The sequence below is a fragment of the Poecilia reticulata genome, chromosome 22, assembly GCF_904066995.2.
Source record: "Poecilia reticulata chromosome 22, P_reticulata-male-v2, whole genome shotgun sequence".
NCBI classification, from domain to species: domain Eukaryota; kingdom Metazoa; phylum Chordata; class Actinopteri; order Cyprinodontiformes; family Poeciliidae; genus Poecilia; species Poecilia reticulata.
In genome coordinates, this window is record NC_088851.1 from 20,429,863 (window position 1) to 20,447,564 (window position 17,702).

Genomic DNA, 17,702 nt, shown 5'->3' on the forward strand with positions numbered 1-17,702 from the left:
GCTCTGATCTAAATCAGGGGTTTTCCCCGACTGGGAAGCCAATCAGAAAGCGCAGATTCTCCTCCGCGCTTTCTGAGGGGAAATGACGAGGGGAATCCCAAACAACTGACACCACGCAACCCGAAGTCCAGCGAACATCGGAGATGATTTGTGGAAACCACATTAATGTTTATTCAACATTTCGTGCAAAGAATATAGAAATGACAAGGGGAGGAATTGGAGCCAAATTGCTACTGCAGTTGATAAACCCGGTAAGTTTTCAGCTGTTCTTCGTTAACGTGACATAAATAGGTTAAATAGGTTATAATGATTTTCATTCAGTCAGGACTTTACTCTGACTCTAGCCACATGCATCATAGGTAGATTCTAGTAAAGCATTGATTAATGCCTGATTTTAAAATTAGTTAACTGGACGTGTAGCCATCATTTTGGCTCAGGTGGCAGGACACCATACGGCACGACAAACCGGATTGAACCGTTATACCTATAGGATTTCTGTCGGCTAATGTGTCGCTCAGGTTTTGAAAATGGGCCGACAGTCGGTCGACAACTCGTGTAGTGTGCGCTGGACATTACACTAAGGAAATGAGGAAGGGAGGGTCAGTGGAGAGCACCGGAGCTGAGCCTTTTTTCATTCAGTGTCATCAATAGAAAGAAAAAAAGGCAGGAAGAGACGATAAGGCCGATAATTAAAATGAGGTCGATAGGTTTAATTTAACGTGTGATTAATTGATTTATCGTTTATCGCGACAGGTCTAAGGTAAGAGAAAAAGAGGCGGCACCATTTTAGTTGTCAAAATGTGAACATTTATTCAGACTTTAACTCAACAGAAGAATGAAACCTTGGCAAACAGAGCACAAAGTTGATTTAAACTGATCCACAAACAATGAGAAACTACAGAAATCTCCCCAACATGGCATGAACATCTCAGCAAACCGACAGGAATATGATGAGTTGGGAGTAATTTGGTGGAACCTGCTGCCGATCTGAACTCATGTCACCTCGACCACCTGCCTCAGATTCTCTATTAGTGGAGCCAACTCCTTCTCCAGACTCATGATGAGACCTGAGGACACAGAAACACGTCTTAGCTCAGCTGTTATCCACCTTTCAAAATGGCTGAAACAAAGCATTTCACCTGTGTTGGCGTTGCTGCTGGCAATGAAGCTGATGACCAGAGGGAGCCGATTAAACTGCACGATCTGTTCAGCACAAACATAACACGGCATCATGGAGGCAGAATATCAAATCCTATCAACATGGACCAAAATCAAGTAATCAATATTATTAACTAAAGGGTAAGATGTTAATGGAAACTGAAGCCTTGGGTGCTGATGTGACACTAAATGTTTTTGTCAATTAGGAACTTTAAATGGAGATTGCACGACATCTAAATGTGCTTTTTCAGAAGGTTTTAAGAAAACAAAATAACCACATGCAGATTTACGTATTTGAGTATTTCCAAGAAGTCAAAATTTTTATCCTGATGGAAAACGCTAGATATTTTTATAATAATATTTGTGAAAAAAAAAAATCACTGTTTCTAGTATTAGCTCTACACTATGATTTAATGTACAGTTATGGGAAACCGTCCCCCTTACAGCTACCGGTACCACCTCGTCTAAAGCACTTTCAGCAGAACATTTCTCTCTGACTTTATCAGTTTCACATCACTATGATAGAATTTTGGCCCACCCTTTTTCCCAGTATTGCCGCCTGACCTCATTGAGCCTTGGAGACCCACATATGTACACATCTCTGTTGTTGTGCTCCCACTACATTTCCTGCAGAAAGAGGTCTGGTGGAGTGATCATAACTCATTCATGCTATTCTTTTTGCAGCCACTCTGTTGATGCTTCATTCAAAAATAATCATAATGTGGGTAACCCACATTACTCAATTGTCGGACAGATGGCCTCACACACACACACTCTCTCACACACACACACAAGTGTTTGTAGATGACCCAGTGGCTGCTAAACGAGCCTGAGTCTTCTGTCGTTCTTTTTGACATTGCGTAGACAAGATATTAAGAACAAAAAAAGAAATGAAATGTGTTCGAGGAGGTTAAGTCTAACACCAGAATAATATGCATCTTCTAACCTGGTAGGAGTTGTAATAGCAGATGATGCTCTTGTTTTTAGAGAGGCCGAGCTTGCTGCCCTGATCCGTAGCAAGAGCAAAGGTGGATAAGAATCCAGGTCTCAGGGCATGGACTGGGGCGTTGTCATTGGCAACTGCAGGGATACAGCATTCATCCACATAAGAGAAATATAAACCATCTCCATCATTCATTTTGGATTATATGTGAGAAAATATATGCAACTCAGAATGCATTTAAAGGTTATCAAAACATTTCCGTTACAACGACTGTCACAGGAGTCCTGGTCTGACCTTTGATAACTGGAACGCCATCTCTGTCTGTGACAACAACAGCGTGAAGGCCTTCAACACTGTGGAGAACAAACAGCTGATTTAGCAACTTTGAAGAAAGCCCTACCTGATAACTGTGATTCTTCAACACCACCAACCTTTGCAGCTGTTTGTACAGGTATCTCTTTAAATCCTGTAGAAGACAAAACATGTTGGAAACTGGATTATACAACATGGTTCACAGGTCTTTGGTGGGATCTAATCAAAGCAAGTAAACCAGCAGAAGTGCTGAATGTCAAGGGGCAGACAGCATATTCTGTCAGTGACCACATAATAAATGCAAGAGCTATATCAATTTTGTTTTCTTAAATATGGTTCAGTTCAAAACTCATGATCTAAACTAGTCCTTTACATTTTACTTTCAAGTTAGCTACCAACCTACTCTGTAACCATTTTACAGTAAATAAAAAACACAGACTTTTTATGGCCCCATTCTGAATCACTGATAATACTATATTAGATCCTTTGGTCCAATTACTGTGCATCTGGTTTGAAATTCTGATTAAATAGTCTAGACACCAGATGTTCAGAGACGTTGTCCCAGTTTGATGGGGCCACATGGCAGCTGTGTCCTACAATGCAGTAATTGACATCATAAATTGTAATTCAAAATTATTTTTATTGATTTTTTTTTACATAACCACATTTCTGAAAAAATACTTGCTTGATTCCCAGCAGCAGAGTTGGTGAAGAATGTGAATGTTTTAGCCACCCACTTCGATAGAAAACTCTAAAGCTGATTTTGCTAGAATGACTGTTAAAAACAGTTGGATGTATCTGGTCTGCTGTCCATCATGAGACTCCTGACTGACCGAATGATTCACGTAATCAGAAGCAAACAGCGGAATAAAGTCATTTCTTTCGTGCCCCAGCATTTAGTTTTCCATCTTCACCCAAACGCACCAGGTCTTCAAGCTTAATTACATCAGACTAAAGGATATTGACGATAATTTATAGAGTTAACATATTATTATTGCGTAAAAATATCTATTGAAGCTGCTATTAGAAGTAAATAAACCATACTCACATCTGCCATGATGTGTTTTTATCTCCCTCTCTACGACTCTGTGGAGAAAGAAAATGTTTCAACAAGATATTATAATAAACGAGGAGAAGCTGTACGTTTCTTCTGGTGCAGCGTTTATGTTAAATATACAAGCTAACAAGGCAGCTAAGTTTAACTTCGTTCGTTTATCAAGTTCAGCCACCAACAGTTGCTTGATAACCAGCCTGTAGGTTTTTACAACAAAAACCAAAACAACGATTTAAAAGATTTTCCCTACCTTTAATGATTTTATCTCCGATTTCTACATGCTAAACCAGAAGCTAACATCACATGACACCCTGGGTTTGTTTCCGGTATTAGAGGGTGGAGCATTTAAAGACCCTTTTCCGCATAAGCGCTGAATCTTACGTCAAACTCCCACCATATTGTGAGTGGCATTTTCAAAGTAACATCATTACAAGTACAGTGTCTAATCTCAGGCATTCACTTTGGGCTGCATTTCAACTTCTGCCATCAGGATAGAGATACAGAATGACTGCGTAAAACCTATAGGCCGCTGTTAGACTCATACATTTCAGCCTGTGATGACTCTACTGACCCCCTGAAAAATCGTTGTCTTTGAGATTGTTATAGTTTATTTTTCTTAATTTCTTCATGTGTGTCAATGTTGACTAGGCAGCAAAGTGGTCTTCGGGGACAATGAACTTAATTGAATAAATCAGATTATAACACGCCTTTGGTTAAAGTGTGTGGTTGATTGCACAAAAAGTTGGCAATCACGTTTTAGCCACTAGAGGGAAGCATTTCTCTGCTCTCATATGCGCACCGCGGAGGCTGAAAAGACTTACACAAATATCCTGGTTTAATATAAAAATGCATGTATATTTTTTTCTTTACTGCATTAGAATTACCTACTAAATAATTTTATGAATACAGATTTTTTTGTTGGTTGTTTGTTTTCAGAAACAGGCAAAAGGAAACAAAAGCAAACAAGCAAAAAAAAAAAAAGAAAAAAAAACATCTCGTTAAAAAAAGCTAAAACTACTATTATCTCTTGTGTTCCTCTCTTTTCTACTGCCTAAAGTTGCATAGGGGGGTTGAGTACACCAGCTGATACCTTGGCAATAACACCCTGTTGGTGGTATTGCCCATAACATGGTAGGGGCATAACAAGCTAGTGGTGGTAGTATAATGGTGTGGGAGATTATTTTCTTACAGTATGGGCACCTTACAACCACTTGAACACCATTTTTACTTACATTAGCCAATTTAGCCTTGCTAAAATAGAAGGGAAACACATTTAGCTAGATCTAAAAACACTCAGGCTATTCTCAGTACATCCCAAACAGGATCTATATGGTAAAGAACCATGCAAAGACTACCCAGGTTCTTACGTATGCTTTCTGTTCTACAAGGGTTCTTATCCAGTGTAAGGAGAGAAAAAAGTGATAATATACCTGACATTTTATGTCAGTGAACTTTTATTTGCACATGGTTTTACTAAATGTTGCAATGCTGGAGTTTCCATATAAAGGGTAAATACATGATTATTAAGTACTATTTTTTCTAGATAGCAACAAAGTTGTAAGAGCTAAGGCTTTTTGGATTCCCATTCTGGAGACCACAACACTTTTATGTAAAACATTTTTTTTCTCTGAGACCATTAGCTGAAATAACTATTTATCTTTTTCTTTTCTTTTTTTTGGTACAGTTCAGGTACCAGTTGAACCAGGTAATTGTAGACAATACCATGTGAAGGACACCTCGACCAGACATTAAATCAAATACATTCGATTCTCATCAAACAAATAATCAGATATCTCCGGTTGATTTCCTGCTCGCTCTGTGCCTCAACGATATCTCTGTTTATTTGGGTGTTTGCTGTCTGTCTGTACTCCCAGACTGGTCGATATGCTTGTCATAATCTCTGCCAAAGTGCAGAAAGTATGACAGAGTTTTTCTGCTTTGAGGCGATTTTTTTTTTACATTGTGATTACCGTGTCACAGTCAGTGAAAAGTCTAGTATTTTCCTCCCGTTCTAACTCTGTAGTCTGACCATTTTAACAGTTATTTCTATTCCATCTCAATGTGTAAAATAAGCGAGCAACTCCCACACTATCTGACGGTGGAAAGGCTGCAAAGTTTACACTACTGTTTAAAGTCTATAAAAAGGCATATGCCCACACTCTAAAGTCCAACTGTGTTTGGTTGTATCTCCACTCTGCTTATCGTATGATAGCCCAACAGAAATGGAAGTTTCTAGGCTAACAACATACAACAATGAAATAAAATGTAATCAGGAAATCACAGTTCACTCAAAACCCTGAGTCAGAGTTTGGATCAACACCAAAAAAGTATAGAATATTCCAGCAGCACTTAAATCACTGCACTGACTTCCTGTTTGAAACGAATGGATTATAAAATCGTATTTGTCTATAAAGTAATGAATAGTCTTGGGCCTAAGTCCATCTAAGAATAACAAACATATGGGAGACATATTTCCTATTGAGTGGTTTAGGAAGCTGCAAGATTCAAGAGAAGCTCATCCTAACATACTCAAGGAAGAATGAGATCCAAGCTCCAAGTAAAGATAAATAAACAAACATTGTCATGTGAATTGTCTGACTGGACTAAAGTTTTCTATTTTTTTTAGCATTATGTGTGATTAGGATGCTGCAAATGACAGTAATATCCAGTCAAACATTTGAAAAGTCTTAGAATTGTTTCAAAGTTTGCATAAAAAGGTATGAAAGGAGCATAAGGTGTTGGTGCAGAAACACAGGCAGCTACGTTCACAATTACAAGTTTCAGGTTTCAAGTACAACAAGTCAAGTGTTGTGTTTGCATTTCGTGCATGAAGTCAAGCTTGTTTATTCTGCACTAACATCTCAAACTTGGAGGAAATAACTTCCACAGGCCTGGGAATAGAATTTAAAATGCCTTATCAACTTGGTTTTAAGCCTTGTACATGCTTCATCCAGCAGGCCCTGATCTCAGTAACAGATAGACCTGCAAGTCAAGACAAAAAAAACAAAAAAAGTGGAATATTGAGAACGTAATTCGCATTGTCAATAATCTAAAAGCTGTGCTTTGAACCAACTGCAGATGCACCAGAGCAGGATTGTTTAGTTAGGTGAATGATGAATTATAAGAGTTAAAAATACACTTAACAAGTTCCAATTCCAAAGTTGACGCAATGGTATTTGATTTTGCAAAGCTTCAGAAATAATAAAACCATGAACGAATGACTGAATTGGCCTAAGAAGGTATATAAGACCTTGGTCAAAACTGAAGGACTCTTCAGTTTTGAAGAGTCCGCCCTCTTCAAAACTGGCAAACTCTTCATGACTGATTATTGTCTTTGATCCTGTTTGTGTATTTTTGGCCAGGATCTCAATTTGCAGTCTTGGAGAGGAGGGTGACTGTTCTTTGCTTTAAGCAGATGATGAAAGGAGAAAGCAGAAGGTAGTATATTTAAATTATATTATAATAAATATATAATTATACATAATGTGAAAACAAGAAGCTGCAGGTACTCTAAAAATTCCTAGTTGTTGTTTAGTGGAACATTTATGTTTTTCCTACATCCAGACTTGTTGCATGAACAGTCTTTGTTACAGCATATGGACTCCTGATTCATCTATCTAAGTCCCATCACTCAATTACAAGACACTAAGATCTTGCAATTGATTCTATTCCTCCATGTCTCTGACTTAGAGTAACTAACACTACTTCCAGCTGCTCCAGTTCAGGTGAAGGTCATGGTTTGGCACCAAGTCATATGAAAAAGACCAAGATGAGACCTGAGGTTCCTACACCAGACATCTTCAAATCCATGATAGCACCTTCTGATCTACTCAAAAATTACTAGGATTTGACTCTCACTCTCATACACCTATCATTCATATCAACCCCTGCCAAGCAGTTCCTTGATGCCATGCTTGTTGCCACAACATCCTGACCTGTTGAGGCACGGACTCCTCTAAAGCCATGGTGTGGTGTGGTTTCAGACAGCAAGACGTTAGTGCAGATCTTTTAAGTCCTATGAGTTGCAGGGTGGGGCTTCCATGGATTGAAAACGTCTATGACAATTTAGCATCTGTGGGACGCTGAATTGAGATGTGACCAGGGGGATTCGGAGGGCAAGAGATATAAATGTGTATGCATGCGTGTGTGGATATTCGTCCTACTTGTCTTGCTTTTATTCACTTGTTCAGATTCTTACATTTTCTATTTTTTCTACTTTTAAAATAGCTTGAAGTTAAAAAAAGTACATTTACTGCTTCTTTAGGCTGCATTAGGTGTGAATGTGGTTGATTGATAGAACTTCGAATTAAAAAAAGAAATGCTGCAATCTTCTCCGACGCTCACAGTTCTGACCAATTATGAAGGCAGATTTACTATACAGCGAAAGCAGCACTTTTTCACCCAGTCATAAAATGCGTGCTGTGAAATCTCTGCCAGCGACTGAGGTCAAAATGCTGACAAACACAGAGCCGGTGTTGTGTGAATGAACTCTTCCAGTCTGGCCCCACTCTTTTGTAACATTATATAAGGTTATACCACCGACACTGACTTACTCGTTGTTACATATTTGCCAGCCGGTTCTGTAATGGAGTTCAAAGCACAGTGTCACAGTTATTGATTTCTTCTCTTTAAAGAACTGTCTCTTTATTCAGTGCATATCCCCAAAGGAGACAAAATGCCTAAATAAAGAGCATGCACTAAAACACATGGGTATTATAAGTGGCATAGCTGTTATGTTAATTGTTTGGTTATGCCAACTATTAACCCCAAATCTTTTTTTTTTTTTTTTTTTATCACAAAAGCATTTTATTCATGAGCAAATAATTTACAAAGAAACATTTTCAAAACAAACAAAAAAAATATATAATTCTGGTGACTACTCTAGAAAAAACGGGAAATTATTGTGCAAAGAAGGATTCTTTACAAAATGAAGGAAATTACAGACAACTCTGAACATTCCCATGAGAGTGCTTTACAAACAGTATCTTCAGTCGGAGGCTTTTTCAGAGTCGCTGTAATTCACACTGCTATCCTTCGTCAGCGTCTATAACAACTCTTTGGAGAAAATTCTTAAATATGAGTTAAACCAGCATTTAGTTTCCCTTTGGTATTACTAATGTATTTTTGAATTTAAATTAAATAAATCAATTTATAAGTAATTCCTAGATTTCATAACAAACAATAAAGCAAAATGTATATATTTTAATTTTATTTGCGTCATGCCTAAGATGATTTTTTTCTTCTTCCCATAAACATATAAACCATGATTGAAGTTCTCTTATCTGAGCAGAGGAAAATTTAGCTGGAACAATCACCTGATTGCACTTTTTAAGCAAGTTGAAAACCCTCAAAGAAAATGAAATAATATTATTATTATCACCCTATTTGCATACTGTACCAGGAAAATACAATATTTCCCCATATTAGATTCAACTTTTTCTGGGATAAAGAACATTTTCCAGAGAAATAAAGGATTGATTTAGGTGTTGTTACATATAATTTTGAATGGCTGTGGCTCAGAGGGAAGAAAGGTTTTCCAACTAGATGGTTGTGTGTTCAGTTCCAGCTTGGTGCTCCACCACTTGTCTAAGGCCAATTGGGCATAGCGTTACTTTTAATCTGTATGTCACCGAATGTGCATTTCTGAATGTGACTCCAATGTAACTTCTTTGCGTGGTTGTATGGCTAGAAAAGCACAAAAATGGTAAATAAAGTTCATTTACCATTTGTATGAGCCCACAGGTGAAAGAAACCAATAAAGACCTGGTCCTTGTAACAAACCAAAGCTTCTCCGGCAAATTATCAAATAGATTTTTCATTGGAAACTTCCACTGTGACAGCACTGGTAACTGATAGGAAACACGAATCACCAACATGTTGTGCAGAAATAAATGATTAACATATTAACTGATCTTTGGTTAGATAAAGTCTGATAATGGCTACCTTAAACCTAGTACTGCTTTTAGAGTAGTACTGGCCAATGATCTGTTTGCTGGGTACACATCCGACTTCGGTTTAGAGCCTGCTGTTAATCGATTCTCTGAATTAATGCCATACTCAGAATTTGAGGTATGCTTGGAAATAAAAATCTACTACAATACCAAAAAGTTCCTTGACTTCAGTTCTACGAACAAAATCAGTAAGCGGCAATATTTTCTTCACGATAAGTGATTTTAGAAAAATATAAAAAATATAAAAATTGCAGCATAAACACAAATAAAATCTTACAAAAAGCGTATTGTTTTAAGGTAATTCTGCTCTTATATGTGCAGACAACACCGCAAATAAAAGTGTGACAAAGTCACAAATGTGTGAGTTCAGTCATGAGAAATGAACAATAAATGCTACAATCACAAGAAAATTTTGGAAAAAAATAATGTGTTGGAGTAGACATGCCCCAAGTCATGTACGGTTTGTTTATGATGGAGTCGTTTGATCAGTGACCTACTCTTACTCAGTCCCCATTCCATGTTCTGGTTCCAACTTAATGAATGCGTTTATTGAAGCAAAGTTTATCAGATGGCACAGGACGGTGGAGTGGAAACAGAAACAGGAAAACAAAGTTGATTCAGTTCCATCTTGGACAAGATCAGTGTTGGTCCTCCAGCCCGTTTCATTGTTGAAGTGCAAAACATCAATTACTTTTTCAGTCAACCCCCTAACTCATGAGGTTAATTGGGTTGGCCCACAATTCCAGAAAATTTTATGAAAGCATTTTTCCTCAGAGAAACAATTTAAAAAGTCTGCAGATTTCTTCTTCTGTAGGACAGAACTCATCTGGAAAAATAAATCTGAAAAAAAATATTAAGATGTAACCCGGACAGCTGTGATTCCCAATTCAAAACATGGCACTGCATCAAGAACCAACACTCGCCAATGTCTGAAAGAAACACACAAACAAGCAAATGCTTTGGGAAATCTTTGTCAAGCTCTACAAGCCTTGTCCAAATGCAGAATCCACATTTCTGGCTTGGAGAAATATGGGATGGATGGAAAAAAAAAAAAAAAAGAACTATTTCAATGTTAAAGCCGCCTGAGTATTGGGGGCTAATAATATGAGGTTGTATCAATGCTCATCTCCACATCTGTGATGGAAGTATGCACAACATTTTTCTAGACATTTTAGAGTCCTTTCCTGAAGAGCTATCATGCACTTTTTAGATGCATCCAAAGCCAATGAATAGGAGATTAACAGGCATGATATGCTGATGAGGGAATTCAGGTCTGTTGGGGAAGGGATGAATCAAAAGGCCACTCGGGAAACATATGCTGTTTTAAAGACCACAACCTGTCCACTGAGACAACGAATAACATTTCAATTGGATGACAGAGCAGAAAGAGGGTGCTGCTGCTGGTTGGCCTGTCCATTCCAAGTCAGGACCTGCAGTCCTGACCTGTCCCCTGAAGGGTGTCTTTCCTTCTAGAACATGTTTTAGGAATTCATTTTCTATCAAGATTAGAAAAGTTGTGCGACATTGTTTGGCTACAAGAGGTCCACAGAGTCAAAACAATGGAAATGGCACACTTGCATTTGGAATTTGGTCTTGGTGGACATAACATAGAAACTAAAGAAATCTAGAGAGTTTAACAGTGAAATGATCAATTCATAATACAAATCAAAGAAAAGAGACAATGAGCTGATTGGACCACCAAAAAAACCAACAAAAAAAGAAACGTGTTTATTCAGGATCTGGAAAATGAGTTAACTTTTTATTTTTTAATTGTAGTAATTTGCTTACTTTTAAAAAGAAGAAGAAAAAAAAGGTTTGAGAGACCAAGAGAAGAAATAAAACTTTCTTCAACTTTCATGTCAGCCCTCCTTTTTTTTTTAAGCCAGTGGTGCATTGCTGGTTGTTTTATCAATAGCCTCTTGTTAGAATATAATAAATGGAAGATTTATCTCCTTGTCGGGGTCATAAGGTACATTTCCCCATTTCCAAGGAATTTAAGGTCTGCTGATCATATTTGCTTTGGCAAATCTGCTTGTACCTAATAAACAAATGGGGAACAACCAGCAGACTTTGTTTAGTGATTTGATTATCTTTTAACTGTCCAAGGCCTTTTCTCAGATGAACAGGGGAATATCGGTTTTTATTACCACTCCAACAGTAATCATGAATATCCAAACACCAGACGAAAGACCCAGGAGCGTTGACCAGAAAAAACAGCTCCATTTGCCTAAATCTCAGACTTTCAGCCCTCTTTTGGAGACCTCTAGGTTTGAGGAATAATACTTTCACCAGCGATACCTGTAATACTTTTCATTCAATGGTCTACTTTTAAGTTAGAGCTACAAAAATACTGGAAAGGGAAGTCTTTATCTGCAGAGATCAGATAAATCAGAGGCATCTTACTTTCAGATTTGAATGAACAATATGTTAACATTGTTTCTAACTGAAAACATATTTAACATTTAGCTCATCTTCATGACAGATTTTAACATTTTAACAACAGACGTCAAAGAAAGACCATGGCGAGTCATGGTCGCCATTTTCCTTATTTTCCCTAACAACTGCAAATTGGTATTTCTCTGTTTAGCAAGAACACATTTTATTAGTAAGAATGTTAGTTCCCTTACCTTTTCACTAAACTTGAAGCCAATATGGATAGAATAGAAGAACTGATGCTTAGTCTACTGAGAATATAAACACAATGAAGCATGTTGATTCATGAGGGAGAAGTTTTTTAAGTGATGGTTAAAGGAATAGTTTGGATTGTTTGAAGTTGGTTTTGTTGTAATTTTACATGCAAACATTGGAGTTTGTTTTTTTAATGCTGTGCCATGTTTGCCTTCCAGAATTGCCCCAAAATATGGATTGACAATCAAACTGTGTTTCTTTTTGAATTGGTCGGTTCATTTACATAGAACTTTGTGGTGGTTTGTACCAAAGGCAGCGTTGTATAATCTGTCACCATCTATTTCCATGTGAAACATTTACTGCAAACAGAAAATCGTAAGCATGACCAGACGGAGTTACTGTCTGATGTCTCTAATGTGGTGTGAAAAATGACAAAAAAATATGTTTTTTCATACAGTTTCTTTTTTACATTGCTAATTTCATCATTTTATAATCCAGGGTATGTAATAATTTAACTCAAACTTAAAGGCATCTTGCAAAATAACATTACAAAGAATCACTAGGTATGTTTTGAAGACTGAAGTTATTTTAAAGTTGCAGAATTTTGCTTGAATCTTTGCAACATTGTGACCAGGAGTGCGTTCACGCGTTCACTCAATGCATCTCAAGAGGTCATCTTTCAGCATATGCATTGGGTGTAAGACATGAACACCTTTAAAAAGTCTCACAGGGCAGAGATGTGAAGAGGGTTTGTGTTATGTCATCGCAGCTTCATTACATAAGCAGATATTCTTATGAGATGAAATACAAGGTACAAAATGACACGAAGAGGTGAGTTATGTGATCTTAACAGTCTTATTTAGTATGATTGTCCTTTCAGCAATTTATAAGTCTGGAACGCTTATCACATGATGAAAACTGAAGAATGAAAGATGAAATGTTTCCAAGAAACAAGGGAGGTAACCCAATTGCGTTCCATCCGTCCTCTCATCCATTTTTCCAAATGAACATGTTTTTCCCTTTTTCCAAGATTGGGCTATGGAGGTCCAGAATGGAAACTTTTTTTTTTTCCTCCGCTCCTCATGGAGGATACCAAAAGTGTTGACAGCAGACAACCACATAGAGCCAAGCTTGGGCAGGGGTGGAGCATTACTTAACATAATTTAAAGAATGTCTACCCGTTTAGAGCTAGACCAGGACAGAACAAACGACCTTCAGAGCAACCAATTAGCAACTGGTAAAGGGGCGTGTGGAGAAAGTAGAACATGAGAAAATATTTTGCGTAAATATTACAACTGTACTTTTGTCTTACTGCTGGCTCCTCGCTGTCTAACGGTGGGCACAGACCTACAGAAATCATTGTCCAAAGCTGAAAATCCACTCAACCATATAATAAGTTAGATTTGGAATTTAATGAACTACAAAACATCCATGTCAAAGCAAACCGTCCTGGTAGGATAACAAAACAAGTAAACGTCATCTCTGTCCTAATTCTTCCTGTCTTTGTCTTCTATTGGCTTCGTATGCATTTGTTGCCTGAAGAGGAAGTTTCTGGGAAGTCCAAACAAAGGAAAGACTATGAGGATAGACCTCATCAGCACAAGTTCATTTCAAAAGTGTGAGATGCTATAATTAAAGTGGATTTCCAAGAGAATCTGTTTGTCAAGTTGTAAATCATATTGCATGGAAACTTGTGCTCTGACAGACAGCAGATTTCTTCAGTTTTTTTGACACACCTAAATGATTGTGATCAAACAAAGATTAACATCAGTCAAAAATAAATACAACAAATACAAATAGCAGTTTACAAATGAGGATTTTATTTATCAAGAGAAAAAAAAATCACCCACCCAGGCCCTGTGTGAAAATATAATCCCGTTTATTATATCATAAATTTGGTGGGATTAACCACATATTTAGTTTCAGCAGGCACACCCAGAACTCATTACCACCTGGCATGTACAGTCAATAAATCACAAATATAACCTGTGAACAGGCTGAAAAATGTCTAAAATGAGCACATCACAGCCTGATCTAAAGAAATACAGAAAAGGATAAGAGAAAAAAGTCGCTGACATGTAGCTGTCTGGAAAGTCTTACAAAACTACTTCTAAGTTATTGAGACTTCGGCAGCTCAGAGAGTGAAAAAGCACAAGCAGAGATCGTCATAAAGTAGTGTTTTTTTAATAACAAGAAATTGTAGTCAGCCTCTATGCATGCTCACTCTGGAAGGCTCCACTGCTGAAGAAAAAGCATGTTGAAACTTATTTAAAGCTTGAAAGATTTGGAGAAACCAGTGAAATAAAGGAAGAATAACATCTGGTCGGGACAGAGCAAACCTGAACTCTGCATGTGTCATTGCACACACACAATGAGGAATGACACACTGTGTGTCATTGCACATACTGGAATGACACACTGCACGCAGAGTGTGTCATTGCACATTATGTGTACAGAATGATCTGACTAGTATCAACTTTTAAAAAGTTAAAAACATGGAACTAAGCGGCACATGAAGACTTTTCAGAACAAGATGCAGAAATTCTTTGTAACAGAGTGTGAAAAAATTACACCAGAGAAATGATGTGACTAGAATTTATTATTACCAAGAATATTTCCACATATTATTAACTAAATTCTAGTAATTGTAATCAACATTTTTTTTTACTTGTACCATGCATTTTTTTACTCATTTGTGGACTAATCTGATTTTATTTCACTGTGTGCGAATTATTTGGGTTGGTGCCAATATGTGGTAGGAGTTTAATGCCATTTGACACATTGGACATATTTACGTGCTTTTCTCACTGTACATGATATGCTGCTCAGACAAAACAGACCCGAATTAAAGCAGGATGTACACAGAAAAGAAAAAGATTTATTTTAATAAAGCAAAACAAAAGCCGCTCTCTGCGGAGCCGGATGTTTGCAGGAACACTCTGACCACAGCTGACAATGAAAACAAGACCTGACATGACAAACCTCACAATGCAAGCTAGAACTAGATCTGACTGGGAACACCTTAAGCCTGGAACTACACACCCTGAAGAGGCGTGAGACTGATTCAGAGCAGGATTTATATCCATCGCCATAGCTGCCCTTTCAGGATTATTTTTTTAAGTTACATAAATTCAATTGGAAACGGATCATAAATCTTTAGTTTTCCCACATTTGTCACATTGCAACCATCAAGTTCAGAGTATTCATTTTGTTTTCAGTGTCACAAACCAAAACAAAGCACTACATAGCTGGGAAGTGAAAGGACAAAGATCCACGGCATTCAGTATTTTTATGAGTAGAATAAAAATATGGCCTGCATTCAGCCTTCTTTTCTATGGTGCCATTTAAAGGGGCAGTATAATGTATTCTCCAGGCACAGAGTGCAATTTAATAGCACAAACAAGTAACTGTCTTACCTTCACATAACACACATAATTTGACTTTGATGGCTTAAAATTGACCTTTGTCTCTTTAAGAACCTCCTGCCCAGTCTAACACTGTCTGTTCAACACGTCATCACAACGACCCCTTTCCATTATCCAGTTTGCAACCATTTTAAGGAGCGTTGGGCTGAGATGTAGTTTATGCGATGCACTCAGAAAACACACAGTTTCTACAAGGTGCTTGCTAATTGCTGCTGCCACTAGTCTGCTGGAGCTCTCACAAGCTTTCTCTCTCTGGGGCGAAAGCTTGGCTGGAGACTGCAGCTCAACGGAGGAACTTTGTGGAAACAGGCAGCACTTTGTTAGAGGAAGTACCACCAGAGATTCATGGATTTCTTAAACATGTATTAAAGAACCAAAGCAACACCGCAGGTATTTTATTGATGAGGGAATGACATTATAACATGATGGTAAAATGTTAAATAGCTGGTGCCTTATTGAGTCCACGGGACCCCAAGGTTGTTCACATTGCATTCTCATTCACCCATTCACACACATATTTGCATGCTGATGGTGGCAAGCTACTGGATTGTAGCCACACCTGCCCTATAGGGCAGTCTGACAGAGGCAAGGCTGTCATGGTTCTCTGACCACCAGCATGCAAGGTGGGTGAAGTGTCTATATCTTACTCTGAATCCTTTACCCCTTTTAAGAAAATCTAGAGAAAACATCTTCCTTCAGACTTCCCCTAATAGAGTCCTCCAGTGAGTTAGTAATCAAAATCAATGTTTAGCCTATGTAATTATTAATAATTTTGATTAATAGTGTATTATCAATGAAATTTTTAATAAAGTTAAAAGGGGGTTGGAGGTGATCTGTAAAATCAACTTTTTTGAGCTTTACGTCATGTTGTAATGTAATATTCCCTTATCAAATAACTGAAGTGTTGCTTTGATTCTTTCATGCATGTTTGAGAAATCGCCATAGCAACCATTCCCTGAACGCTCGAAGCTGCAGTCTCCAAGCCAAGCCTTTGCCTCACAGAGCACCCCTCTCCCTCGCCTGCCCCGCTCAGCTCCACCAAACTACTGTGTTCGATTTCACCCGTGTGTCTCTGTGAGAGGCTGGGCCTCAAAAGACAACTCTTATCTGTTCAGCTCCGGGTATTATTGCAGGGCTGAGTTCTTATCTGTGACGTCTCCGATGCTATGAATGCCGAGGAACGTGATTCAATCAATCTGTGGATAAAATGGAAACCCAACAAGTGTGTAGCTTTTCGGAAAATCTTTTACAAACCATGTTTCATTTTCATTCCATGTTGCAATTATAGAGTAGTTTATGTTGGACCGACCGTGGAATAAAAAGATTCTGTTAAAACCAAACAAAAACAAAAGGATGAAGAGTTCAAAGCGTTTGAATACTTTTGCAAAGCACTTGTGAGCCTCTTTGCTTTGTTGAAGTTTCATAATAGATTTCATGTAAATGAAAAGCAAAATAAAAATAACTCAACCTGGGAGTAGCAAATTAAACTATCTGACGCATGTCACTTGCAAACCAAAACAAATTCTTTGAAATGGATACGCACACACTTTGTAAATATAATGAAAAACGCTTTCATTATACGTTTTTGTGGTATATCGTAAAAACGCTTTGCTCATCTTGAGACTGAAATTTGCTCATTCTTTTTATCACAACAGTGATATTGCACAGTCAGGTGCTGGACACGTTGTTGCATTGCTAGGAGTTTATCGTGTTTCTAGTAGAAATGTACAAATGATCACAGCTTATTCTACTTCATCTGAACTAATCTACCTCAATTAACAGCAAAAATGACCAATCGGGAAATCGTTCCTTAGTAATTGCGACAGCCAAGAGCTGAAAATGATCCTTTGTTGGCTTCACTTGTACTGTCATATACTGTACTGCCATCTGTGGCATTTTATTATCTTTTCCAATGACACTAATAGCCTGAAATATGTCAAATATAATAACCTAATATTCCTTGATATGATGTTGAAAAGCTTCAATCACAACAAAACAATCCTTTGATTAAAGGTTAAAAGGTCTGAAAACAAACCAAGACGTGAACATTCTCCAGCCTTTATCAGGTGCCCCCATTCGACTGCTTGTTGGTTGCCAATCACTAGGTGGTCTCTGCTACAGGGTCATACAGGTTATACAATCCTCAGACTTGCAAGCATCCGTGACAATGAATGTTTTGTCCCCAAAGGACACCTTGTAGACGGGAAAAGCTGGGACCAAACTGTCCAAAC

The 17,702-nt window shown here is 37.8% G+C and overlaps 1 protein-coding gene across 1 annotated transcript; it reads right to left on the bottom strand.

Moving 5' to 3' along the window:
* Positions 1-784: 784 nt before the first annotated feature.
* Positions 785-3,837, bottom strand: lamtor3 (late endosomal/lysosomal adaptor, MAPK and MTOR activator 3). The gene is made up of 7 exons (XM_008400157.3): positions 3,718-3,837; positions 3,462-3,499; positions 2,533-2,567; positions 2,396-2,454; positions 2,105-2,238; positions 1,140-1,203; positions 785-1,067 (listed from the first exon to the last, which is right to left on the bottom strand). Exons 2-7 carry the CDS (start codon positions 3,468-3,470, stop codon positions 994-996), a joined length of 375 nt encoding a protein of 124 aa, XP_008398379.1. The 5' UTR covers positions 3,471-3,499; positions 3,718-3,837; the 3' UTR covers positions 785-993.
* Positions 3,838-17,702: the final 13,865 nt, after the last annotated feature.

What these genes read in the sequence shown, in the direction of transcription:
- lamtor3 (XM_008400157.3), bottom strand. An exon ending in CTGTACAAACAGCTGCAAAG is followed by an intron (nt 2,455 to 2,532) that starts GTTGGTGGTGTT and finishes TGTTCTCCACAG; the next exon opens with TGTTGAAGGCCTTCACGCTG. An exon ending in GCTATTACAACTCCTACCAG is followed by an intron (nt 1,204 to 2,104) that starts GTTAGAAGATGC and finishes TGTGCTGAACAG; the next exon opens with ATCGTGCAGTTTAATCGGCT.